General features: G+C 37.1%; 1 protein-coding gene across 3 annotated transcripts in view; it reads left to right on the forward strand.

Moving 5' to 3' along the window:
- prex2 (phosphatidylinositol-3,4,5-trisphosphate-dependent Rac exchange factor 2) overlaps positions 1-26,204 on the forward strand; it is a 127,528-nt gene that overhangs the window by 79,828 nt on the left and 21,496 nt on the right. For all 3 annotated transcript variants that reach the window (XM_082183869.1, XM_082183871.1, XM_082183870.1), the window contains exons 26-35: positions 4,030-4,209; positions 5,672-5,766; positions 6,174-6,256; positions 8,577-8,667; positions 10,918-11,046; positions 11,830-11,871; positions 13,055-13,260; positions 15,753-15,855; positions 17,279-17,422; positions 17,592-17,706. In XM_082183869.1, the coding sequence (XP_082039995.1) occupies positions 4,030-4,209; positions 5,672-5,766; positions 6,174-6,256; positions 8,577-8,667; positions 10,918-11,046; positions 11,830-11,871; positions 13,055-13,260; positions 15,753-15,855; positions 17,279-17,422; positions 17,592-17,706 (1,188 nt within the window). The remainder of the gene's footprint in view (positions 1-4,029; positions 4,210-5,671; positions 5,767-6,173; positions 6,257-8,576; positions 8,668-10,917; positions 11,047-11,829; positions 11,872-13,054; positions 13,261-15,752; positions 15,856-17,278; positions 17,423-17,591; positions 17,707-26,204) is intronic.

The following is a 26,204-nucleotide window of genomic DNA, read 5'->3' on the forward strand; positions in this document are numbered from 1 at the left end:
AACGTACGCTACAGCTCCTCCCAAGGCGGCGACGTCCGCTACAGTTCCTCCCTAGGTGGCGATGTCCGCTACAGCTCCTCCCATGGTGGCAGCGTCCGCTACAACTCCTCTCAAGGCTACACCGTCCGCTACAGCTCCTCCCAAGGTGGCGACATATGCTACAGCTCCTCCCATGGTGGCAGCGTCCACTACAGCGCCTCCCAAGGCGATGTCGTCCGCTACAGCTCCTCGCATGGTGGCAGCATCCGCTACAGCTCCTCCCAAGGCAGCGACGTCCGCTACATCTCCTCTCATGGAGGCGGCGTCCGCTTGAGCTCCTCCCAAGGCGGCAACATCTGCTACATGTCCTCCCATGGTGGCGACGTCTGCTACAGCACTTCCCATGGTGGCAACGTCCGCTACAGCTCCTCCCATGGCAGCGACGTCTGCTACAGCTCCTCCCAAGGCGGCGCCGTCCACTACAGCTCCTCCCGAGATTTTTCCCCTGATGGCTCTGTTATGGTCACAGAGGCGATCTCTGAACTCACTGTGTCCCTTGATGGCTCTATTACAGTCAAGGAGGCTGATTAACTCTCCTTGCTGGAGGCTGTTTCTGAACCCTCTATGCCCCTGTAAAGGCAGCAGAGGCCAACTATGAACTTTTTGTCTGCCCTGTCACGACCATGGAGGCTGGCCCCGAACCTTGTGTACTCCGTGGCCCTGCTCTGCCCTGGTCCCCTGACTCCCCGTGGCATTCTGCTCCGCTGTGGTGCTCAGCTGAACCATGGTGGTCTCCAGCTCCATCGGCTCCCACTGGGGTGGTCTCCAGCTCCGCCGTGGTGGTCTCTGTCGTGGGGGGCTCTGTCATATGAGCTCTTTGTTTGTCCCTAGACTTTTATGTTACTTCCTGTCCTGAGTGCCATGTTTTAGTCCTATGTAGATTTTTCCCTTGATTGTCTTCCCAGGTGTGTCTTTTTTACTTGTTATCTTGTTAAGCTTGTTTACCTCTGTGTATATATAGTCCTTGTGTTTCTCTCGTTGCTTTGTCAGTTGTTGAATGTAATGGTTGTTTTTTTCCTTGCCGTTATGTTCCTTTGTTGCGAATGTTTTTTGTTATTTGTTTTTATTATTTCCATTAAATAACCCTGGACTTAGATCCACGTGTCTGCCTGTTTTCTCCTGCTCCCACCCATTACAAATAAATGTTCCTAGCGTTATTAAAAATCATGAATCAGTTAACGTTCTTCCAAATGGTTTGCAAATGGGTTTTACTGTTGACTTTAAGTCTTTAAGCTTTTTTTTTAGACAGCTTCACTTTTAATCTGAAGAATCAAAGGACATTTTAGCCATATAATATATGCATATACCATAAATCCCATATCACAATCTGTTTTGCTCTAGCTTTGGCTCTATTTCTATACTGTTCTTCTAGTGCAATGCAGATGTTTCCGATCTATCTTGTCAGATGTTTCAGATAGTGATCTCTTTAGTGTTTAAATTTGACCAGAAGTCACATTCTGATTATAGTTGAAAGTGCTGAATCAGCTGCACGACATTAGTTGAACGTAAAGAGCCTCATGTGTCACATGAAAGCACTCATGTATAAAGGACCGTAGGCAGAGAGACCCGTAGACCCGAACCAAGATCTCCCCCGCAGAGTCTCATCATTATTCCCCTCCTCCATTTCTTCACACTTTGATGCTCCGTGCCCCTCGAGGCCCCATGCTGCGCTCACTTCCTTATTAAGCTCCAGCACAAAAACGGCAGTGGGTGCTTTTTTTTTTTTTTATGTCGACAGAATGGTACTCGATGGTGGCGACCAGTCTGCTTTACCAAGAGGGAACATTGTTAGGACTGGGAGTCGATTTAAAAAATAATCGAATCCTTTATTCCGAGGTGTTAGGAATTGAGAATTGATTCCAAAGGTTGGAATCGATTTCATCAAATGGAACAGACTCCTCTTTAATAGAGCATTTCAGTTCAATAGAGCTTTTCATCCATTCATCCATTCTGTAAAATATGTGTAAAAATGTTTGAAAAATAACGGGTTTTTTCATTCAAGCATAAAAAACTAGACCCTAAAAACAAAATCAGGACTTTGTAAACTGGCATAATATGGCCTCTTAAAAAGAAAGAATCGAAAACAACAGTGAAGAATCGATTCTTGGAATCAACTCTGTCGATTCTACAAACAGGAATCGGAATTGGAGTCAGTTTCTGACAAATTCGGAATCAAACAGCCTCAAACTGCATAGTTGGAGAACTAGGGCAGCTTGAGAGGCCTTCAGGCTTTCTCACGAGTGAGGCATCACTGGAAAGTTTCCTGCGTTTCTCACTCACAGAATTGGTTTGGGTTGGAAATGATTTCGTTGAGGTTTTGTTTATTGTTAGGATGAGAATTAGAGTTACGGTTTGCGCTCATAAGGGAACATATTCCACGAAAGTATATGTGTCCCCTCTCATTAAAAGAACCCTGAGGGGGTTGTCTGAAACTCAAACAACGCTTGACATGTTAGTGTGTTCATGTGTGCAGAGAGACTGGGCCTCAAAACCAAATTGAAAATATAACTTAAATGTCCCCATGTGTGAGAAGCATCAAGTTTGCCAGCATCGTCTACATTTTCTTCGCCATTCTCCTGGAGGGGAACTTAGAGGAGTTATGACTGTTGACACAGCTGTATATGCGTGTTTTGATGTTATTAATATTTGGAGGACCTCTAACTTCCTCGAGTTGTTGTCCGGAAGCCAAGCACAAACAGGTTGTGATTTTGTTTGGCTCTGGTCATCCTCACACGTTCAACTCTCTGACATGCTGTGCCCGATCCACCCAAAACATGTTTGGAATATAACTTAAAAACACTTCCATTTGGGAAGTGACAGTTGTTCGAGACCCTGGGATACACAGCACAACAAATGTGAATAAAAGTAAAAAATGCAATAGAAAAATACACAATAAAAAGGAAAGGAACTACAACACAACCTCAAAATATTGGAAATAAGCCACAACACAAACTAAAACAAGCTGCAAACAATATAAATAAATCCACAAACAACAGGAATAAGACAATAAATGAGACAAAAAATAAATAAAAGGTGTAGTATAATATTGACAGATAGTGGTTGAAATGGGTATTGGAGAGATAATTCAAAATATTGGAGAGAGATGTTTTTTTCGGCCAACTGGCAACCCGGTTTATCAAAATACTATTAGGTAAATTGGCAGTGGGAGGAATCACACAGTCCAAAACAAAAACAGACATGGAACGCACATTTCAGAGAAGAATAACTGGCTGTAGCATTGTTTGTCGGAGAAACAAGTATGCGAACTTAGCACGTTTCCTATCTGCATACGCATTATGGTATTATTATGCTTTATTCAGTAAAAAAAAATATATATATATATATATACATACAGCACCTTTAACAGAAAATTAAAAAAAAATTAAGAACACTTCTTTTTTACAGAATAAGATACAACAAAGTTTATATTTTGTCTTATAAAATATGTTATGCAAAAAGATTTGTTTATTTGATAGAAGACTCCTGTTATAGTAAACATTTGTTCATCTCTGTTGCAATATTTATCACACAGTGTCTTTAGCAGATCTAGTCAATAAAATATAATTACTTTTTCCATTTTACCAAGTTGTTGTGTGGTTAATGTAATGCCCATTTCTGTGATCAGCAGCTTGAATACAGCATTTTATTTTATTTTGTTTTGTTTTATTTATTGTTTTTTATTTCATTTCAATTCGGCAGAACAAGTCCATCAAAATGTATTTATTTATTTTATCTAATTATTATTATTATTTTCAATAATTTCATTTGATCTTATTTCAATTATGTTTTTAACTGCTTGCATTTATTGTGTTGTCCACCTCTGGTTCACTAAAACAGAGTCATGAAGTGATGTATATTTCCCTCTGTTTATGTGAGTCGTGAACATGTTTCAGGAGGTGTAGATTCTGACTCTTTTATTGCACATAGATTGCAGTGTGATTAATGTGTGATTTATCTATCTGGTTCTCTCTCTCTCTGTATTTCCCACAGTTTGCTCTCCTCTATCACACATCCCACCGGGTCTGAAGGGAAGCCTACTGAGAGCTACATTTCAGCTGAGAGTGAGAGTGAAAAAAGTGAACGCAACGGGAAGAAAGTGTGTTTTAATGTGACTGGAGATGAGCAGGAGGACTCGGGTCACGACACTATCAGCAACAGGGACTCCTACAGGTGTGGTGTCTTACAATATACTGAATAGAATATTACATTTATAAATTGCTTTATGTATTGTGATTAATTTATGTAAGCAATGAGGTATGAGAGGCAGCGCTGTATTGTGAATACAGTCATAACTGAAGGAACTTTTGTTAGGCACAACTTTCAAAAGGTTGGGGTCAGCAATTTCTAAAGAAATTAATACTTTTATATAGCAAGGATGCAACAGCTTAATCAAAAGTGACTGTAAAGATTTTTCATTGTTACAAAAGGTTGTTAAAAAAAATGTATCACAGTTTCCACAAACTTATTAAGTAGCACAAATGTTTTCAACATTGGTAATAATAAGAAAGAAATGTTTCCAAATAATCATATTAGAATGATTTCTGAAGGATCATGTGACAATGAAGACTGGAGTAATGATGCTGAAAGTTCAGCTTTGACATCACAGGAATAAATTACATTTGAAAAAATATTAAAATAGAAAAAAACACACATTTTAATTTGTAAAAATATTGCACAATATTACTGCATTTAGTTTTTTCGCAAATAATAAATACACTGTGAGTGGCCGTCAATGAAGAAAGTCAATGACATTTATTTTATTTGTTTTGCCACATGGTGTGGTATGTTGTTTTAGGCTTATGTTTCTGGCTCAACTGAGCTCACAAATCAGTAAATTCAGAATAATTTACTGTGATCTTGAAGGTTTCTGTAATTTGAAGGTCTCCTACAATGTTTACATGCATCCAAGGTCAAAAAACACTTCAGTGTTTACATAATATATATTGCAGTATCAACCCTTTTCTCTGTGTCTGAAATGGTTTGATAAAGCATTCAGTCTCTCTATACCCCTCTTTTCCAAGAGCCTACTCTACTCTGATTGGTCAGACGGCCCAGTCTGTTGTGATTGGTCTACCGGTTACAGCGCTTGTCAGAAACAAATTGTCCATTACCATATCTGATTTTCAGCTTCGGAGGCTTCCTCAGCACTTGATACACAGTGACACGAACAGATTGTGTTGGTTTTAATGCATCAATTCGAGCCCGAGTTCTAATCCTTTGGAAGTGTATGCAAAATGGAGCTTCTCGACATGAAGTCTCAATGAAGACCATAGACTTGCATTATGCAAATTTGTTACAAACCTGCGTAGGTTCAAACAGAAATTAAGACTGGAATTACCGATCACTCGTTTCAGGCGGTTCAGAATCGGTACCTTCTTTTGAGAGAAACAACTTTGATCTTTAAAAATGTGCAGACCTTTTACTTTCACAAACAGCTATATTACACACTACATGAAAGGTGATATTCAAAAAAGCATAATAGGAGCACTTTAACAGATGCTTTGTGATTAAACACTCTACAGACGTATTTAGGAATGTTGTTTAATGTGGGTTGTTTGTGGCTGCAGGACCATTGTTGGGTATTAGTAGTCATAATTTGTTCGTAACACATGAATGTTCTGATTGCTTCCAGTGATTGTAACAGCAACAGGAACTCCATTGCGTCCTTCAACAGCATCTGCAGCAGTCACTGCAGCTCTTATGTGCACAGTGATGAGATGGACTCAGGTAACGCAACCTGATATCATCCTGCACACATCTGACAACACAACACCATTGTTAGTTCACTCCTCCATGACTCTAATCAAATTTGGCAAGAGCTTGGATTTGCCTTTCAGACTGATTCTTATCTCGTTGCACTGCACATCAAGCACGCATTTTCCACTTAGTCAAACAGAACCCGCCAAAACACAGTGTCTGCCAAATTGATGGCCATTTGATGCTAACTGCTGAACAGATGGTGGGAGAGAGGGACAGGAAAGTCTGAGAGGAGTGGAGAGACGTTGTTTGCATTGTTATGGCAATAGCTCACTAATGAAAACAATGTGTTAAGGGCTCTATGTTAAACGTGCATTTCCTCTAATGATTACCGTTTCACCCTCTCTCCACACACACACATAATCAATCACATTCAGGCGACGACATGCCGACCAGTGTGTGGATATCTCACGACAAACAAAAGAAACTACACGGCTTCCTGGAGCATCTCTTCAGCCAGGTGTGTGTTTGCTGTCTGGTCTAACAAGTTTATACATCCACATGTATGTAATGTAGAGCATTTGTTCATGTGAACTGTATGGGCCCTATCTTGCACTCAGCGCAATTGACTTTGTACACCGACGCATGTATCATTCCTATTTTGCACCCGCGCACAGCAGACTTTTCCCTCCACAGACGCACGTCGGTAAGTTAGGAAATACACTTGCGCTCCCCGGGGCGGTTCAGCGCAAAGAGGAGAGGCTTGTTCCGGCGCAAACGACAACGTTCCTTCATGCTATTTTGCAGGTTTAGAAAACAATTCCGCCACTAACCGAAAAAATCTAGTTTAAAGTCAGTGGCGCATGTTATTCATATGCTATTTTAAGGGTGCATGCTTGGCCATAATCAATGTAGCGTGTGCACAACGCGCATGCACTTTGATTCTCTCATCTACACAGAAAGAGGCAGTTTTCATTTTTGCAAATCATACATTATTACGATAGATAGATAGATATTTAGATAGATAGATAGATAGTTTATTATAAAAGCATACATCTAGCTTACACATTTACCCAAATGATCATACGCCTGTTTAACCGAAGTTAATTTGGGTGTGTTTCTTCATCCCCAATGTCACTTCTCTGTGTTTTACGGCCCTGGCGAGAACGTCGGTCTCCTCGGCTGTGAACCGCTGCTGGCGCGCGCCTGGCAAATCCGCCATTATAATAGGAATCCGCTATAGAATAAGCACGCCTGCTCTTAAAGGGAATGTGAGAAGACGCTCTGATTAGTTTATTTCACGTTACGCCCAAACCACACCTATGAATAATGAAGCTACTTCAGACCAACCCATTTTAGATTTGCGTCGGGCGCAAGAGGCATTTATCCCGCCGGTATAATAGCAACAGCGCCGAGACCCGCCCACAAAGTTACTTGCGTTTTGCACTTGATACTTGCGTTTCAGATCGTTAAAATAGGGCCCATTATGTAAAATTTTGTATATTAAAAATTACAATAATAAGACTAATAATAATGGTTATTATTATTATTATTATTTGTGACTATATTATTAATAACAGTGTTAGTTTTGTGTATATTAATTAGTGCTTTAAATCAATTAGTGCTAACTAATTAATCACACTTTTTTCTCTAATCTCACCTAACATTACATTTTTTAAAATATTTTTAATAGTGTTGTCAATCGATAAAAATAAAATGAATTAATCACCCATTTTTCTGCAAGTAATTGCACCTAACATTAAAGTTTTTTAATATATTTTTATATTGTAATACTTTCACATTGAATCTTCAAAGTAGAAACATCATATACTACCGTAGCACAGCCAAAGGATGACAGAAAAAAAACCGGATAATGCGTTAATTGCATGAAATATTTTTAATGCGTTAAACTGAAAAAAAATAAAATAATCGCATGCATTAATGCGTTAATTTTTACAGCCCTAATATTAATACATTTCAAACTTAATTAACTTATCTTAACTTAACACTTAAGTGTTTTTTAACAGCTTCTTTATATGATCTGGCAGTATGACATATTTGAAGTGTAAATTTTACATGTAATCCATTAATACGTTTTTGTATTAAATAAGAATTATCAAAAACATTGTTTAAAATAGTTTTGACATATAGCTAGTCATTACTTAATGTTATCTCAGCTACCCATTTATATTTTCATAAAAAAATAAATAATCGTTCATTTTTATATGTAATATTTTAATTTAATTTGAATAATTTCATTAATATTCTAAATAAAGTAAAAATAACTAAAGTTTACTATTTAATTATTCTTTATAAAAAAATCTGTAGTTTTATTAAATAATGCACAGAGTTGTTTCGCTTCCATTTTGCTTTATCCCATCTGTTCTTATGAAGACTTAGCTTCACCTTTGACCTCTTTGACACCTAAAAACAGGCTAAAGCCCCTCACATAATGCCCCACGGATGTAGTCATTTTCCCCCAGAGATCAATCTGTTCTGTCTCACACTCCACACTTTTTAATGAGGATGTCTCAATCACCAATAAAATGTAGAATGTGCGGCTCACTGCGTCCTTCTTGCCTGCTGTTTGCTTTATAGCACGCAGGTTTCCGGGAGAGCAACACTCCCAGTTCACATGCAGCACAAATGTTTTCCGGCTGACGGGGTGGGAGTTCAAGGGGCTTTTGTTTGTGCAAACTGGCTCCTTGGGCGCTTTATGTTTAATAACACTAATGGGACTGAGTTTTGAAACCCAAAAGTACTCATGGCGAGTTTGTCCATATTTTCTTAGTCAACAAATACAAAATTAATTGCCTATGATGTACTGATCTAATTTTCAGGTGGAGTCCATCACCAGTTTGTTGAAAGGGGCAACCGTGACACGAGCCTTTGAACAGACAAAGTGTTTCACTCCGGGACGAGGACTTCAAGGTATCAAGAGATCCTCATGTTAATGAACTGAATTGTGTTTTATTCCTGTTGGCACAGGGTTATTCAACACAGACAATATTCATTAAAGTGACTTTCATGGCTCAGTGCACTTTTTGTTATGGTTTGCATAACTTAAGTCGGACTTTTGAGCACTTCACTCAGAGTGCATTGACTGTGCTAAAAACTCATAAACTATACATGTTTATGAGATTATGTTCTCAAAAAGATCTCTAGGGATCTCCGATAATGGATTTTCAAACTTTTTCTTGAACTGCCACTTTGAAACGTCTCCTTGTGAAGTCAGTTATGTGAGAGTAGGAAGAGGGGAAAAAGGAGTGACATAAATCTGGGCCTGTATTTCATGTGTATTTCAGGGTGGTTGACAAAAAGGATGTATGGCTAAAGTTGGGAGTTTCCTCCGAGCCGTGTGTAGAGTCTCAGTGATTGACTGCTCCAACCTCAGCTTTGTCCTTAACCACAAATCATCCTAATCAAATCTGTACAATTCATTTTATCTGGGACAGATAAAGAACACCAGACTGCTAGAGATAGTGTAGGACATTTCCTCGATCTGAGGACACTAGGACATTGGACTCATGGAGGTTGTCTGGGTCACTTCCTCTGTCTCATTCTAGATTTTGTGACGTTTTTTGCACCCTTGAAAGGAACACTGCTCCTAGGGTCTTTTTATTTTATTTTATTTTATTTTATTTTATTTTATTTTATTTTATTTTATTTTATTTTATTTTATTTTATTTTATTTTATTTATTATTATTTATTATTATTATTATTTTATTTTTTATTTTTTACAAATGCCACATGGAAAGATATGCAATTTGAATTAAACATAAAACAAAAAGGTGATACCTGACACTACGTTTTATTTACATAATTCTTAACACCGAGTTCTCACTTCAAGTGCACTCCAGTAGAATAGTGTGTAGTGATGCTCACTTTTAAATGAGCTTCACCCATATGATTTAATCTCTTTAAACATTAAAATGTTTCATTTAAGGAGCCTGAAGCTGAACAGTAGATAAACAGCTCCAGGTATGAACCCCTCAGTGTGTTGTCAGTAGAAACACACTTTAATGCAGCCTGCAGTAACTCCTGAGTCACTGGTTTATGTGATAATAAAGTTTATTCCCAAAGGCACAGTTTCACACGGGATGTGGCTCAAGGTCATTGTGTAGGTTAATAAACAGAGAAGGCATTGTTTTAGTGATATTTGAAAGCAGGGAACTCTTGCCTGGGAAATAAATCTTATACGAAGTGACGAGTCAGCGAATGTGGGTACTATCTGTGTGTGTGTGTGTGTGTGTGTGTGTGTGTGTGTGGTCTAGTTTTATACCTCCACAAAATGTTGCTGCTTTGCTGTTGTAAGGAGATGAGCAGATTGCTATGCAATCCTCACAGTTTAACGGTTGATTATAACTTGTGTGCCTGTGCATGTGATTTGTTTATTTAAGCTCTCACATGCAAGCAAGTGAGAAAATGGGATTTGAGTTAGAAATTGAGCTGTTTATTATGGGGCTTGTGACTAGACCATGGCCACATAAGCACTGCAAAGAAGTGACAACCATTTTTAAATCCCCTAAACTATTATTCTGTGTGTGGTTCAGAAAAAAAAAAAAAAAACTAATTACTAATATTAAATTACCTATACTTATGGTTATATGTTCAATATTATTATGTGCTATAATAATATTGAACATTCATTCTACAAATACTTTTTTTTTTTTTTGCACAAAAAGCACTGCCGTATGTACCATTCTGTTTTATTTAAAAGTTATCATGATTTTACACTGGCCCTGACAACTGTCTCAGTTGTGGATCTTGTGTTTCTCTGTGTGTGGTAGATCAATTCTTGAAAATGTTTACATCACTACAGAGATCTCAAAGGAAATTATTATATTATCGCTGAAATTATTTGAATGATGTAAGACCATTTCACCCTACCTCCTTCCTTGAAAAGTATGTGTGAGAAATGGCATAAGGGTGTCACTGCTCCATTGCTTTTTATCATCAGCATGTAACAAGCGTTGACACCTTTTATGGCCCGAGCCATCCACTTTAAGGTCATTGGAGCTATATAACATATATTTTCAAAGCACTAGACTCTACTGATCCCACTCCACAGAGTCTTGTGTGTTGCGTAAATGTGTTTTCCTCAGTGGTTGTCTGTCAGTGTTGGCCATGTACTATCATGCACGTTTGACTCCAATGAACCTGTGATTGTTTTTGGACAGAGTTCCACCAGGACATGGAGCCCAAGCTCAACTGCACCAAGAAACTGCGGCTTCACGTCAAGCAAGATCCGTGGAACCTGCCCAGCAGTGTTCAGGCTCTCACACACACCATAGCCAAGTTTGCGGAAGGTCAGTGGTTTCAAAACAGACACACACCACCACATACGTAAAATCCTGGCCAAAAACAACCACTCAAGCAGCTCTTGATAGGGCTAGATGCAGTCGCGAGAGAAGTTGAAGGGAATTTTTCAAGCACACACTGCTAAATGTGAGTTTATGGAGGGGAGAGAGTGAGTATTTGGCATAAACTCCCACAGGTCAGTTGTCAGCAATGGCTGAAAAAGCAGTCTCCTGCAATTGAACTGCCTTACGCTGCTGAATGTGTCTGTGTGTAAGTGCTAAATGTGATGAATTTGCAGAATAAACAACAGATAAACATTATAGTGTGCAGTCCAATCTGGTGTGCTTAAGACTATAACAGCAGGAAATTAAATCTTTCATTTATTAATAATAATAATAATAATAATTGAAATGTTACTTGTATGGGTTAATTTTTTTGTAATTATTTTATTTTATTTCATTATTATTTTAATTTTATTTACTTACTTATTTATTTATATTTATTTATTTTATCAGTTGAGTTGTGCCAATTCTCTGTGTTGAATTTCAGTGCAAAATAAATATTTGCTTTTTTATTAATAATAATAATAAAAATACTAATCAGAATTGCTACTATCAATGGGCAAAACTTTATTTTATTTTTATTTTATTTGTAATTTTTATTTTTTTTATCATTATTTCATTTCACTTCACTTAAATGTGCTAAATCTGAAGCTAAGGAGACTGATCATGTCCTGATTTTTATTAAGTGAACTTATTTAATGATTGACGTTGCTTTTTATGTTCTCTCAGAGGTGAAAACTCGGCTACTGTTGGTCCTACTGCAATACACAGGTGGGTGTCCCATTAAAGCAAATTCACTTGGGCATATTATTCAAATAATTTACATGACACATAATGAACATTCATCATTTACGGTCTCTCCACCACACTTTTATTCATATCTTATGTACTATAATCTGTCACACCAAACAGTAGGCAGTCTTTTGAGGTCACCCTGAATAAATGACTCTGAATTGAGAATTTCTCCACACAGCAGTTCTCATACACCTGCAAACAGCAGCCCAGCATCCTTCGAGAAACATTATCCACATGAGCGGAGTCCTTAGAGACATCTGCAATCCCCTTAAGGAAATTTAATTGAATAAAAAGACATAGTTTTTCAAGGTTATGACTAGAAAATGCAGCTAAATTAAATACATTTGGCAGGGAAAAATGAGCAGCCTTTTGTTATGCTGTCTAATGTGTTTTAGGTTAATTGGGAAGTGAGAAGATTGTTTAATATGTCTTCAGATCATTTGTCAGCACTCTTTTGTTCTGATCAGTAACGGCTTCTGAGCGTAAATTTAGGTAGGGCAGATTCTGGGTCTTAGCGCTAGTTTATGATAAACATTTTATAAGCTTTATTTTCGAATCGCTGAACACATGCATACACACTTTTGTCAGATGTCAGCCTGTGGGTGGCGCTCTAATGTTGATTGACAGACACGCGTAGTGAAAATAAGCAGGGTAGTCTGAAATCTGCCCCAATGGCTTTCAAATAGAGCGCGCTGCAGTTCCATTTTTCACCACAGATTTACATTGAAAAATTGTGGGGCGCTGTAGAGCTGAGGACGGCTCAGGCACCCGTATCAAAATACATGCCTGCCGAAGCCATACACTAAATTTTTATATATCTTGCTCACTTTACGACTTAAAATAGTCTAGAAAATCTGAAAGTATTTGTTACAGAATGCTGTACAATTTATTATTGATTTAGTTTAGAGGTCTATGTTATGATGAATATTTTGGTGGGCCTCCACCTGTCCTAGACGAGCCACGACTGGTTCTGATTTTAGTCTCTGAACACAAAACATAATGAGAAGGCTAAAAATAAAATATAATGTGAGAAGATTTATTAATTTTGAATGAGATGGCACTAAAGGCATAATTCACCCAGGAATGACCATACAAAACAGCTAATGGCTTAGATTTACCACTACATTATGCTAATTTGACTGTTTTTCTCTTTCCTCAGACTCAGAGATTCAGCTGAGGAGGGATATGGTGTTCAGTCAGAGTCTGGTGGCGGCGGTTTGCTCTTTCTCAGAGCAGTTGTTGGCTGTGTTAAACCAAGCTCTCGGCTCTGAGAGTGAAAGTCAGGAAGCCAGTCGCCGCTGGCTGGAGCAGATCTCCTCCGCTGGTCTTCTGTTCCATTTCCAATCCCTGCTCTCCCCAAACTTGGTGAGTACCTGCCACGGTCAGTGTGCTTTAAAAATAAGCCTCACCAGCCTTTCTAGTCTGACATCCTCCTTTGATTTGGATATATTTTTGACCGAAGGCCACGTATGGCACTCGAATGTGTCAAAATCCTGCTCAGTGTGGCCAGCATCTCACAGCCCAGTTGGATTTATCACAGCCTTCTTAGTCACAACATTATGGTGTTTTGTGTCTGATACATAGCCTGTAAGATATAGTTGTTAAAGCAATACGCCATCAGAGTGATGTGAATTATAAGAGTTTATACAATTATGTCAACAAATACATAATAAAAGACATACAATCAATAAATACTTAATAATGTTCAAAAAAATTATAAAATGTATTAATTACAATAATGGCAATATGTTAATAGCATTAAAGTTCTGTTTCAATTCAATTTATTTTGTTTTATTTTCTTCGGTTTTGTTTGTAGCCATTTAAGAAAATGTATTTGGTTTCATATTTTTGTTACTATGTCATAAAATTATTTGTTTATGTTTTGTTTGAATTTAATCTGAAAATTAAGAAAGAAAATACAGAAAATTGTATACGTTATAAAGGGCATGGAAATGGATTGAATTCAATATGTCGGGAGATGTGGAGTGGGTCAGGGAAGATTTTTGACCACTTCATACGTTTGTTTGTAGTATTTCGTTTTGGATCATTTATATCTTAATTTCAATCGATCTATTGAATTTTAATCAATTATTCTGGATTTAAATAAATAAGAAGAAAAACAAACAATGCCTGGTGGAATGAAGTGTGTAACCAAACACAAGCCCGCTACCATGCTTCGGCATCCTTAAGAAAAAGCCGAAACAATTAGATTTGTTTGGTTTTTCTTTGATTTGATTTGTTTGAATTTGAATCAAGTGACAGGAATGTATTGAATTGCAAGGAAAAAAATATAAATATATATAAAAAAAACATTTCAATTTCAAAGTCTTAAGCACTATGGTTGTGCTGAGGATTTATTTTAATGGCTGTGAGGATCAGTACAGAGCCTAGCTGATACTTAACAGCTTCCCTAAACTCCATTATTTGACGCATTTAATGAATGAGATAACTCTTCATTTACCAGAAAACTGTGTGTAGAGAACGACAGCATCCCTGAGCTACGTTCTTGATTTGTTTGTCCTTCTCCCTGCAGATTACATCTGCTTTTTGTTTACCGCAACCAGCTGCAAGGTCAGATCCACGTCTGTGCATTGTGACTCAGTGGAGTTTGCTGTCTTATTGAATTGATGACTGTAGCCATGAGTGTTCTCCCAAACACTGGCAATTTACACAATCTGCGGGCATCCCGACAGACCAGGGGATAATGCAGGATTATCATGCCTTGTAAAGTGTTTCTGTCTCTGGCTTCGACTCCAGATCAGATTTCACCTGGCTGTGATTGAGGCCAGAGGATTACATTTCTTTATTTGTGCGCCTGGGGATGTTCTTTATGTGAAAGATTTATTTGCACCCAGAGTCACTTTATGACAGGGGTAGAATGTGAATGTTTTTCAGCCGAAGGATATAAGAGATGATTATTTCGCTAACTGTTCATATTTAATGGAATACTTCATCCAAAATAATAGTCTGAGATTATTTACTTACCCTTCATGTCATTCCAAACCTGTATGACTTTCTGTCATCTTCACTCAGACACAAACAGAACATTTTGAAGAACCCAGCTATGGTCTAAGAACGTGCATTTTGAGAATGTAACTAAAGACCAGATAACTTCGAATAAATGTTCTTTTAATGACATTGGAAGAATGTTTGTTCATTACTTTGAGAGAATCTTGCTGTTCTGAGAATTTCCCCTGTTAGCTGGGTGGTAACTGTTTTATTTGAGGAATATAAAGACATACAGCGTGAGGTTTAGATGCAGTTTGTCATGACAGACAGGCTTAAATCAAGCATGTAGTCAGACTTAGTTGCCGCAGAGTCTAAACCTACATGTAAAATGAAGATTCCCAGCGTTTGAGACTTTAGTCTTATCTCCGCAGCCACTCTTCCCCCTCCACCCCCGAACACACTCAGGGGAAGGAGAGCAGGCGGCAGTGAACAACCCGAAGGTAATTTCTTGACGTGATATCGCTTGGCAGCTTTTGTAGGCCCCCAGATGAAAGGATTGTGGCATCTGGCACATGGGACTCTTCGAGAGAGTCAGCCCACGTATCAGACAGAGGTGTCGCTTTCAGATGTGTGAGGACTGGTCCTGCAATTCTCACACCAGACTTGTTCAGATTTGTAGTAGAGAGCAAACAGAGCAGAGGATGAAGAAAAGATGAATCTCTCTGCTTCTTCTTAGTGTGTCTGCCAGATGAAGTTATAATTGTATTTTGCATCTATACCTAAGAATGCCACAAACCCGCACCCATTTAATTTTTTTTTTTATTATTATTAAACACATGCACACATATTCAAGAGGACATTGTAGTTTAGTAATGGTTTTGTACTTTTTGTATGTCTTTTTTCTTTAGACTGATGAGCAGGCCATGCTAGAAGATACACAAGTTGCTCTCATGGACCTGGAGAAGGTCAGCTTTTACTTCCAACAGTTTGAAGGAGAGCCTCTTGTTGCTAGTGAGTACTCTTGGAAGAAGCAACTTCCTTTTTGAACAGGAAATAATCTAAGCTAAATTTACTAGTATATTTACCGTATGTTTCCAGTGTCCCTAAAAGGTATTACCACCTAAACCACACTTAAAATGTATTTATGTCTTTGCATTATATGACAAAATATTAATTCAATTGGTATTTGTATTACATTTATATCACACACAAAATGTTTTTTTTGTTTTGTTGTTTTTTGCTCAAAATGAGAAAACAGAAAATATATTTTTCTATTAAAATTATGAGTGTTTTTCATAAAGTATTTGGACACTTTCTGTTGATAACTATTAGTGCAACGTGTCCATATTAATGTGATGTAAAAAAAATGTAAGCATCCAAAGGTTTCCAAATATGTGTATATCAAACATTTATTTATATATTTATGTAAGTTTTTTGTATTTTTAATATAATTTTATATCAAATATAAACTGTTATTATATAGGGCCCTATCTTACACCAGGCACAATGCAGCGCCAAGCAAGCGTTTTTTGCTAGTTTCAGCCCAACGCAGTTATCATTTTCACGTCCTGCGCCATGTTGTTTAAATTGTTTAAATTACAAATGCATTTGCGCCCATTTGTGCGCCCATGGTCTGGTCTGAAAACGAGGTGTGTTGGCGCGTTGCTATTTTGAGGCAACTGAAATAGACTGAAATAGCTCTTTAAATAACCCCAAAAAAATGTTTTGTTATTTAAAGTGCGCGTTAGAAATATGTGCCTATAGGCGGGTCCACAATGCACGTACACTCTGCTTATTAAACACACAGGGCACAAACTATCAAAAATATTAAAGATAAAATGATTACTATTTTAGATTATTATTTTGTACATAAAGATATGGTGGAATCCGTCTTGTCCCGTAGATGGTCTGTTTGTGCGCTTTTACCTCGTGCACGAGCAGATCCGTTTGCGCTCGGGAGATTTGTTCGGTCTTTCCACTATCAAATTCCACCATGTAAATAGCGAATCCGCCATGGCGCGAGCGCAACTGGCATTTAAAGGGAATGGGAGATGAGACTCTGATTGGTTTAATGCACGTAAAGCCCAAAACACACCCATTACTCATTAAGAGAATAGGGGCAACCCTTTTAGACCATTTTCCCCGTCGTTAAACTAGCAAAAGTGGATTTGGACACTCTCTAAGTGCACTTGCGCCGTGCGCTTTAGACCATGCGCTTAGATCGTTAAAATAGGGCCCATAATCTGTAATTTCATATAATTAAATCATAATTATTACATTGTTAATACTTACAATATGTATGTACACTTACACTGTATGTATTCTTAACTTCTGTATTCAAGAAGTCACTTGGAAACAGTGTGTTTGCATGAAATATTTTATTCATAAATCCTCTGACTCCATCATTCTGATTGGCTTTGTGTCATTTCTCCAGATATGCCCATCTCATACCAAGTCGAGGGCACACGGCAGGCTTTGAAGGTCTGTTTTTACCTGGAGGCGTTCTACTTCCAGCAGTTACCCCAGAGACTAAGACACGGTGGTAGCTTCAAAATCTACCCCGTCCTGTTCACCCAGGGTACGATGTGTTTGAATGGACATAGTTAGCCTACCCTAAAGTGTGCCAAAAAGTGCTGAATTGTGTTCTTTTAAAGTGGAGCCAGTTATTGCCTCAACTTATTTTTTTTACAAAATAATGTAACTAATACATAGCTAAATGTCTGAATAATGTAATTTTTCTTTCATAGCCTTGGAGAGCATGGAGGGATATTATTACCGAGAAAATGTGTCAGTGGAGGAATATCAGGCCCAAATCAATGCTGGATCTCTGGAGAAGGTCAAGCAGTACTACAAGAGGCTTCGGTAAGTCATGCTTCACCTGTCAGTCAAACTTTAGCTCTGAAACTTCGCAATTTTCTCTCTACGCCTTCATACCTAAGTGTAAAGCTGTCATTGTATTTCCTGATGAGGTGGAGTTGGGAATTCTGGGAGATTTTAACAAGTGGTTATGGTTGCTCGGTTGAATCTCTACCCTGTGAGGGACTGGAAGTGCCATTTGAAATAAAATAATATGATGGAATCAATGATCAAGTAAATAGTTAAATTCCCCCTGTGGTTAAAATTAAGCTTTTAATGTTGTTTATATGTCTATGTGGTGTTTTTAATTGGCTTTAAGAAAAATCATGTGCAAATTCATAAGTCAACACCATTGTTGAGTATTTTCTCTTTAAAACTGCAGTGAACCAAAGACAGTTTCAGAAACGCGGTTTGAAATCGCTGGAGTTTCTGACATCACAAACTACCTTGTAACCAATCATATCAACGTGTGATCATCAACGAGTGAATCTCTGAGCTGGTGTGAGTGAGTGGAGGCGGGGCTAATTTGCATATTCATAGAACTGTGTTTACTAAATGAGTCAAGGGTGTAGAGTTTACATTCAAGCTATTTTAAGGCATGAAGAATTAATTAATTTTTTCAGGAAAAAAACTTTTAAATATTTCATTTTGGTGATCAAAGATGAGTTTTAAGGGATTTAAGGGATATTGACTATAGGGGGACTTTAAACATTTTGAAATGTAAATAAAAAAAATCACATTTTCAAACTGACAAATACATAAACATTCGAAACTGCTTTAATTCAAGTTTAAAGATGTAGACATCTGGTTCTTTGCCCATACTGTAATTATGTCAGTCTGTTTGTATAATGTTTTTTTGTTGGGATGAAGATGAATTTGCCCCCAGATCTCAAGATGAGTTCAATTCATCAGTCTGTCAAAACTAGACTTTATTTCATAGCCACAACTGATGTCTCAGATAAACTATTCAGCCAAAGGTATGTGGGTACCCAAACATTCTGGGAAGGTATTCCAGGAACATTGCTGCAGTATATTATGGGAATATTCCCATCTAGGAATCCTGATATCTGTAGATCAGTGTTTTACACCGGCTTCATATTTCTTTGGTTCTTTAGTTGTATGTTTAAGTCTTCCAGAGGTCTCTTGGGACATTAAAATGGCTGTTGAAACATGTAAGTTGTTTCCAAACCCTGAACATCAGCACTGATACTCAGAATATGAGTGAATTTGATATGTTTATGGAAAATAATCATCATGCAGGACCCTAATAACATGGTCTCTGAGCAGATTATGTTTGCTTTATAGCACACAAGGTAAGCATCTGGTGTAGATCTCGCCTGTAATTGGTTACAGTGTGCTGAGGTCAGCCAAGTTTCATTGTGTTACGCGTGCCATAGGGGCATATTACTTTTGAGATTTGAATGGAAGCAAGCCTGCCAATTGTACCAGAGATCAAGTACAGCCTTGGTTTGGTTTGAGGCCAGTGGAAAATGTATGACGGGTTACTCAAGAAATATTGTCTCATTATGTGCAAACACTGTTTTGGTTTGGCTTGCCAACATTCGGGGTGTAATGCTGACAATTATCTACACTGTGCTCTCTGGCATACTGGCATTTTGAAAAAGTCTATCTATATTCCACTAATAACACAATTCTTCAGAGCCTTTTCCATACTCTTGATTTCTGAGCATTGGTATTGGCATTTTTAAGCCGAGCTTGATGGATTTGTATCGACTGAATGTGAAGTGCGAACATGGAATGAGGAAAAGGCAAATCCGCTCCTTCTTCAAAATGTCACTGTTCTTATATGGATATGACAATGAGGCGACTATGTGCTAGATGCTAGATGCTAGTCTTCAAAATTCTAAATACGCTGTCCAATTTTAAAATTGACCAGTAATGATTTGAATGGAAAAGAATACCAAAATGTCTGGAGTCTAAGGGATAGAGGGATGTCTGTAGATTGTTTATTATCCAGAGCTAATTTTAATAGAACAATCAACATGTGATGGGAGCGCTAAATAAGAAGCATTATATTTCTTATCATATGTTATAATACCCAAAGAGAATTATCATTCCTATTTACCTCTATTAGAAATATGAGCTACTGTATATACTGTACGTATATGTTGCTTCATGCATCACCATGATGAAACAGAGACACATGTGCATTAAACCCAGATGAAATATATGATATATTACTGTTCAAATGTGAAGTGAATTACTTCTGACATTACTGATGTTGCTCATCAGAGTAAAGCCAGGAGATTGACTCAGTGGTCTTACCAGAAAGACCGCATCTGTCTTTACAAAAAGACCATCTTTAGCACATGCCAGGAAAAATGTGGGGCTATAATTTCAGCTAAACTGTATTCTGTTTGTCCATGTCTATGTCTTAAAGGAGATAATACATCACTTTCGATCTCCTCCTTTAATCTGATCTGAAAATAACAAACACATGTCTGGTCTCATGCGAATGAATTTTGCATTATGTGCCTTTCCATTTCAATTCATATAAGTATTATATCACATCCATCACTAAACTACTTAGTTGCTTAAGGCTAGAATGGTGAACCTGAAACCTTTTGTATACCTTCCCAGATCATTAACCACAACATTGTGTCACAGTGGGGATTCTGACAAAGAGCAGAAACTTAATTCTCGGCCAGTTTCTTTATTCAGTTGGTTTACTGTCCAGTCTCTCTGTCTGTGACATCTATAAAGTCAAATTTGTGTATATAAGTATTGATGATTGATGATTATTATTAAGTTTCCTAAAAATAATGTCATTATACTGGTTTTGCCATTCAAAAGTTTGAGAATGATTGGACAGAGATGTCCAAGAGTGTCTTCAATAGCACAAATGGCATTAGAGTTGGTAAGTTCAATTCATTTCCATAAATCAGTTCAGTTTCTTTGGCATAATCACTCCTCAAAAAAATGTATAATGGAATTTTGGGAAGAAATGTCTAGATTTATTTTTGAACTACTTTTACTGTTTTAGTTGTTGCATTAAATGTGTTTAATTTTTTTCACTGCAGCGACTTTTTGGCTGTTTGGCTGAGATGATGATTCATCTGATTTAAAAAAATCACCCTTTTAAGCCATTACAGTGCAAATACAGAAATATTAAAACATATATCAAATATCATAAAAAGGCTATATATATATATATATATATATATATGTGTGTGTGTGTGTGTGTGTGTGTGTGTGTGTGTGTGTGTGTGTGCAATGTATATTGTACAGTATAATAATTATTATATGTAATGTCCCCATAAAACATGAAAACCCAACATTATTAGTATTGTCTTGTTTTACAGTTCAAATATAAAACAATTCTTTAAAAAATGTCGAATTTACTTGGAAAGAAGAAGCATTAGATATTTGTTTCATTTGATCTTTAATACAAATATATTTTGTCTTACTGCATTGGCAGATAATTTCGATCAGTTTTAAGTACAAACAAAAAGTGGAAAATTTAAAAGCAAGGAGAATTGACAAAAGGGATGGTGTGAAAGAAAGGTGCAGCTAGAACAGAGAGACGCATGCCATGTACAGTAGTATACTTGCAGAAGTGAATATGTGAGATTTTTGCCTTTATTTGTACTACATTCAGCACTACATTAGCTCTACATTAGCTCACAGTGTTAATGTGGTCTTTATCGAGTTGGTGTCAGCTCCAGTTGTGTCTTTTCATGGTAAGCACTTTTGGAGACAGCACAGTACCCCTTTTCATGTGGAATGGAAATTAAAATAGTTTGACTACAGTTGGCACATTTAATCAAATCCATGACTCATCTGGTAGTTTTTAAGCTGTTCAACTTTGTGTCCAGTTCATGTCCAGTTCATCTCCCTTCATAAATAAGACTTCAAAGTATGGGATAGAAACTGCTTCTAATACACCCAGTAAGCCAGTAATACATCTGAGACCTTGATGTGGCATCAGATGTGGTGGCTGATTTGTCTGATGATGAACCGCCAGCCAAAAGACTCCAGCCAGCTTCTTTCATTTCAAGTTTTAAGGATTGTTAGATTAATTCCACAGCTTTGTTGACTAAAAATAAACTTGTTTTTTTGATTGTTCTCCTAAACAAGGCATTCACTGCTGATTTCAGATCTAAACTCCACATGCCCACAAGTTCTTCGTTTTTTCCTGAGTTACTGAAGTGAGACTTGTTTGTAGTGGTCTCTGCGGTCCTAGTCATGTGGATGTGGTGTGTTTGATACAGATGGGTAGCTCGTTCTTGTAGCACTCTCACCCTGTGTTAGGTTTCTGGATTGTGGGATGTGTGTGTTAGACAGCTGGATTAATGGCCATCCTTATCATCCGGTAAAAACACGATGCTTGGCTAGTCGCGTGTCTAGAAGTTGCCGTAACAACTGAAATTGGTTATCTGGTCCCAATGGCAAGACACCTAAACATGGGCTGAAATATATTTGTGTGTGTGTGTGTGTGTGTGTCTGTTAGAGTGCTTTTATGACAGCTTTGATGGAACCAGCATGACATCATGTTTGTGAATCGGTTTGTAATTAGTCGAGGTTTGTTGAGGTCATGCATTGGGTCATGGTGGCGGTTGAGGCCTAGCGCTATTTGTAGATTTATCGGTCTTCTGAAAGGCATGATGGCCTGATAATGACCATGACACAATGCTGAGCCTCAAAGAAACCAAATAAAAATAAACCTTTGGCAGAGGGCACAATATTAGCCAAAACCAAAAGTAAATGCTAGACCAGGAATGTCAAGAAAAAATAAATATGCATGTTTGGACAAATATGATGAATTGAATTGAATTTTATCAAATTGTATTTCAGCAAATATTCACTATGCATTCTTAATGATAACGTTGCTTCTCTTTCATTGAGAAGATCATAGTGAACACCTGGCTACTTCAGTTAGCACTGAAACCTGAAGATCATCATGAATTTCAAGGCCCTTTGAAACTCAGGGTCTTGTTTCCTAATTTTTATAGCCTCTGTCCTGCAAATGACTTAATTGCATGATTTAAACGACACATATGTCAGGGTAGATAATGCTGTTAGACCCCTGTAAACTTCACACTGCTGTTGCAGAGAAATACACACTTCTCTTCTCCAGACTTTACATGAGCATGACGAATCTGGGTAACACTTTAGTTTAGGGTCCAATTCTCACTATGAACTAGTTGCTTATTAGCATGCATGTTACTAGGATATTGGCTGTTTATTAGTACTTATAAAGCACATATTAATGCCTTTTTCTGCATGACCATATTCTACATCCATTAATCCTACCCATTACCTAAACTTAAAAACTTACTAACTATTAAGTAAGCAGTAATTAGGAGTTTATTGAGGCAAAAGTCATAGTTAATAGTTAGTTAACAGTGTGAATTGGACCCTAATCTGAAGTGTGACCCAAATATGTTCTGTGAAATATATATATATATATATATATATATATATATATATTGTAATGTTTCCATCATTAATAATTCTCTAATAATTGATAATTCTCACATTATCAGTGGGTCTAATAATTCCCTTTTGATGGAGTTTATGAATGTATGTAAATGTGTTTTGATGTACTGTGGTATTGAAAACAAATTTCAGTAAAATAATTAAAGTCATTGTTAATTTGATTCAGTAAATACCTCTATTTGCATCTAAATACAACTCCATACTATCATGGTCCCGCTGAGGCATGCTGTATTCATTCATCAGTGTCTAATCATGCCTGAAGACCCCAAAGCACACTGGGTAATGCATGTGAAATAGGGCCAGAAGTGTTTTTTTTAGGTTTTAAGATGAAACAGTGCAGTGAATGCAATTTGCTTTTAGGCCCAGCGAAATTGGTCCCATCCTTGGATCCTGTCCAGCATTTCCATTAAAGTCTCTCATAAGAGCCCATGGAGAGAAAACACAGGCCATCAGTTACTGCACAGTGTGCCTTAAAGGAAAGACCACTGCTGAGTTACGACTCCTTCTGGAGGGTCCCACGTTCACCACACACAGAACAGGACACATGCTAAGATAACACTGCCCTCTGGTTTAATGGATTACATTTGAGTAGTGACCCTTAATCGCAGTAAAGCCCACCAGAACCAGAATCCATTTTCACAGCGTGGGGGGGTTTGTTGTTATGCTTATCTATGATGAAACTTTACACTACTTGACTCTGAGATTTTTGAAAGGATATTTGATCCTTTCTTTCTTTCTTTCTTTCTTTCTTTCTTTCTTTCTTTCTTTCTTTCTTTCTTTCTTTCTTTCTTTCTTTCTTTCTTTCTTTCTTTCTTTCTTTCTTTCTTTCTTTCTTTCTTTCTTTCTTTCTTTCTTTCTAATTAGACAAAAAAAATTGTAATGCCATGTTTTTGTTAATTTACCTTGTTAATATCATTAGATATGGTGTTTTTTTTAAATACACCACCATTCAAAAGTTTGGTTGGTAAGTTTTTTTAATTAATATTTTTAAAAATATACATTTTAATGTCTAGGCTGCATATATTTGATAATGCAGTAAAAACAGTAAAATTTAGAATTTAATATTTTTTTACTGCAAAGCTGAATTTTCAGCATCGTTGCTCCAGTCTTCAGGATCAGATGATCCTTCAGAAATCATTCTAATATGCGGATTTGATGCTCAATAAACATTCATTATTCTAATTATTGTAACAGTCGTGTTACTTAATATTTTCATGGAAACTGATTGTTTTTTCAGGATTCTTAGATGAGTAGGAAGTTTAATGAACAGCATTTATTTAAAACAAATCTTTTGTAACATTATAATTTATTTTACTGTCAGTAATCTTTTGATCAGTTTAATGTATTATTGCTGCATACAAATATTTCTTTCTTTCTTTCAAAAAAAAAAAAGTTACTGACCCCAAGTGTTTGAACGGTAATGCACATATAAATGTGATTGAACATGAATTAGGTTATATTTCATATTCATATGTCAAAATGTCAAAACACCATGTACCTATAGTGATGTCATCACTATAGGTACACAGTATTTTTTCTTTCTATCTTTCTTTGTCATTGCTAACTACACTATCTTTTTTTGACAAGTATCATAATATTAATTATTTTTGTAGACATGTACCATGGTATTCTTTTTAGTATTGAAGTAACATTTTATTTAATAACTTTATTTTAAGGTGTCCGTGTTATACAATGTAATTATACATGTAAGTACTGAGTAATAATAATTAACTACATGCACTTATAGGGTTAGGCAGGGTCAGGAATAGGGGTTAGTTTAGGGTTAGTTGCATGTAATTATGCATAATTTATACAGTGACTACATGTCACAAGGACACTGTAAAATGAAGTGTTACCGAATAAAATATCTAAAAGATAACATTCAGGATGGGATTTTGTGGGAAAATCTCATGCCCCTAAATATAAGTTAACGCACACCCCCTGTCAGTGCAGTGTTTCTCAACAGTGAGTTGTTGTCTCTGCCGTGAAACTGAACAGCGGATGGGCGATTGATCTAGTGACATAAATCGTCAGCTCCATCTGGTGCTGTTTGAGCCCGCCAAACTTGTCTGTTTGGTTTTGCGATGCGTGAAGACCCGTTCTGCCCATCTGGTACGTAGAACTTTGAGAAGCATAGCGGGCTATTGTTTTAAATCAGTGGACCCTTTAGTCACAGTCTGAAGTGAGGGGCACATTACACGAAACTGTACTGGTGTGGATAAATCAGGACGTGAACCATAGTGACTTATGAACTTTAACTGGTCTAGCACAACTTTTTTTTACGGGTGTAGAAGAGCTTTCATTTCATAAAGAATCTCACTCTTGCCTTGATAGATTTAAGTCGAACTGAGTGTTACAGAGCACTTTTCAAATCCTGCTCTGATATGTCCAGGCAAGGACATCTTTGGAGACTTTGCTGATGGATGCGACCATGGCTTATTCTGAGACTTCAGGCCATCTGCAGGAAGGGTGACGGACTGAAACTTCAGAGACTGAGAATTCACAAAAATGAACAAGCAGCCGGCACAGAACTGCTGGATTGTGAAGGTCTTGTGTCGGCAGTCTGTGAAGCATTTGTCTTCTTGACTGAAATTCTTTTTGCCTGGTCTCCTTTTCTTTCTTTTCAACACACTCTGTTGTAGTCAGGGTCAGTAAATATTAGAGCATTATACATTTTAGAAAAGTTTAATCATATCTTGTTACTGTTTTGCATGTAAAAATTAAAATGTAAAATAAATAATAAGAATATTGGTTCATGTAAATATAATATTACTAAAATACACACAGACGTCCAAAAGTTTGGAGTTGGAAGTATTTTGTTTAATGTCTTTGAAGTTTTATACGCTCAACAAGGATTAAAAAGACAGTGATATTGTGAAATATGATCACATTTTAATGTTTCTATTTAAAAATGTAATTTATTTCTCTGATGGCATATTGAATGCATATTGAATCTCCAGTCTTCAGAGTCACATGATCCTTCAGAAATAATTCTAATATGCTGATTTGCTGCTCAAGAAACATTTCTTATTATTATCAATGTT

This window comes from Leuciscus leuciscus (genome assembly GCF_965113295.1).
Source record: "Leuciscus leuciscus genome assembly, chromosome: 11".
Classification (NCBI taxonomy): domain Eukaryota; kingdom Metazoa; phylum Chordata; class Actinopteri; order Cypriniformes; family Leuciscidae; genus Leuciscus; species Leuciscus leuciscus.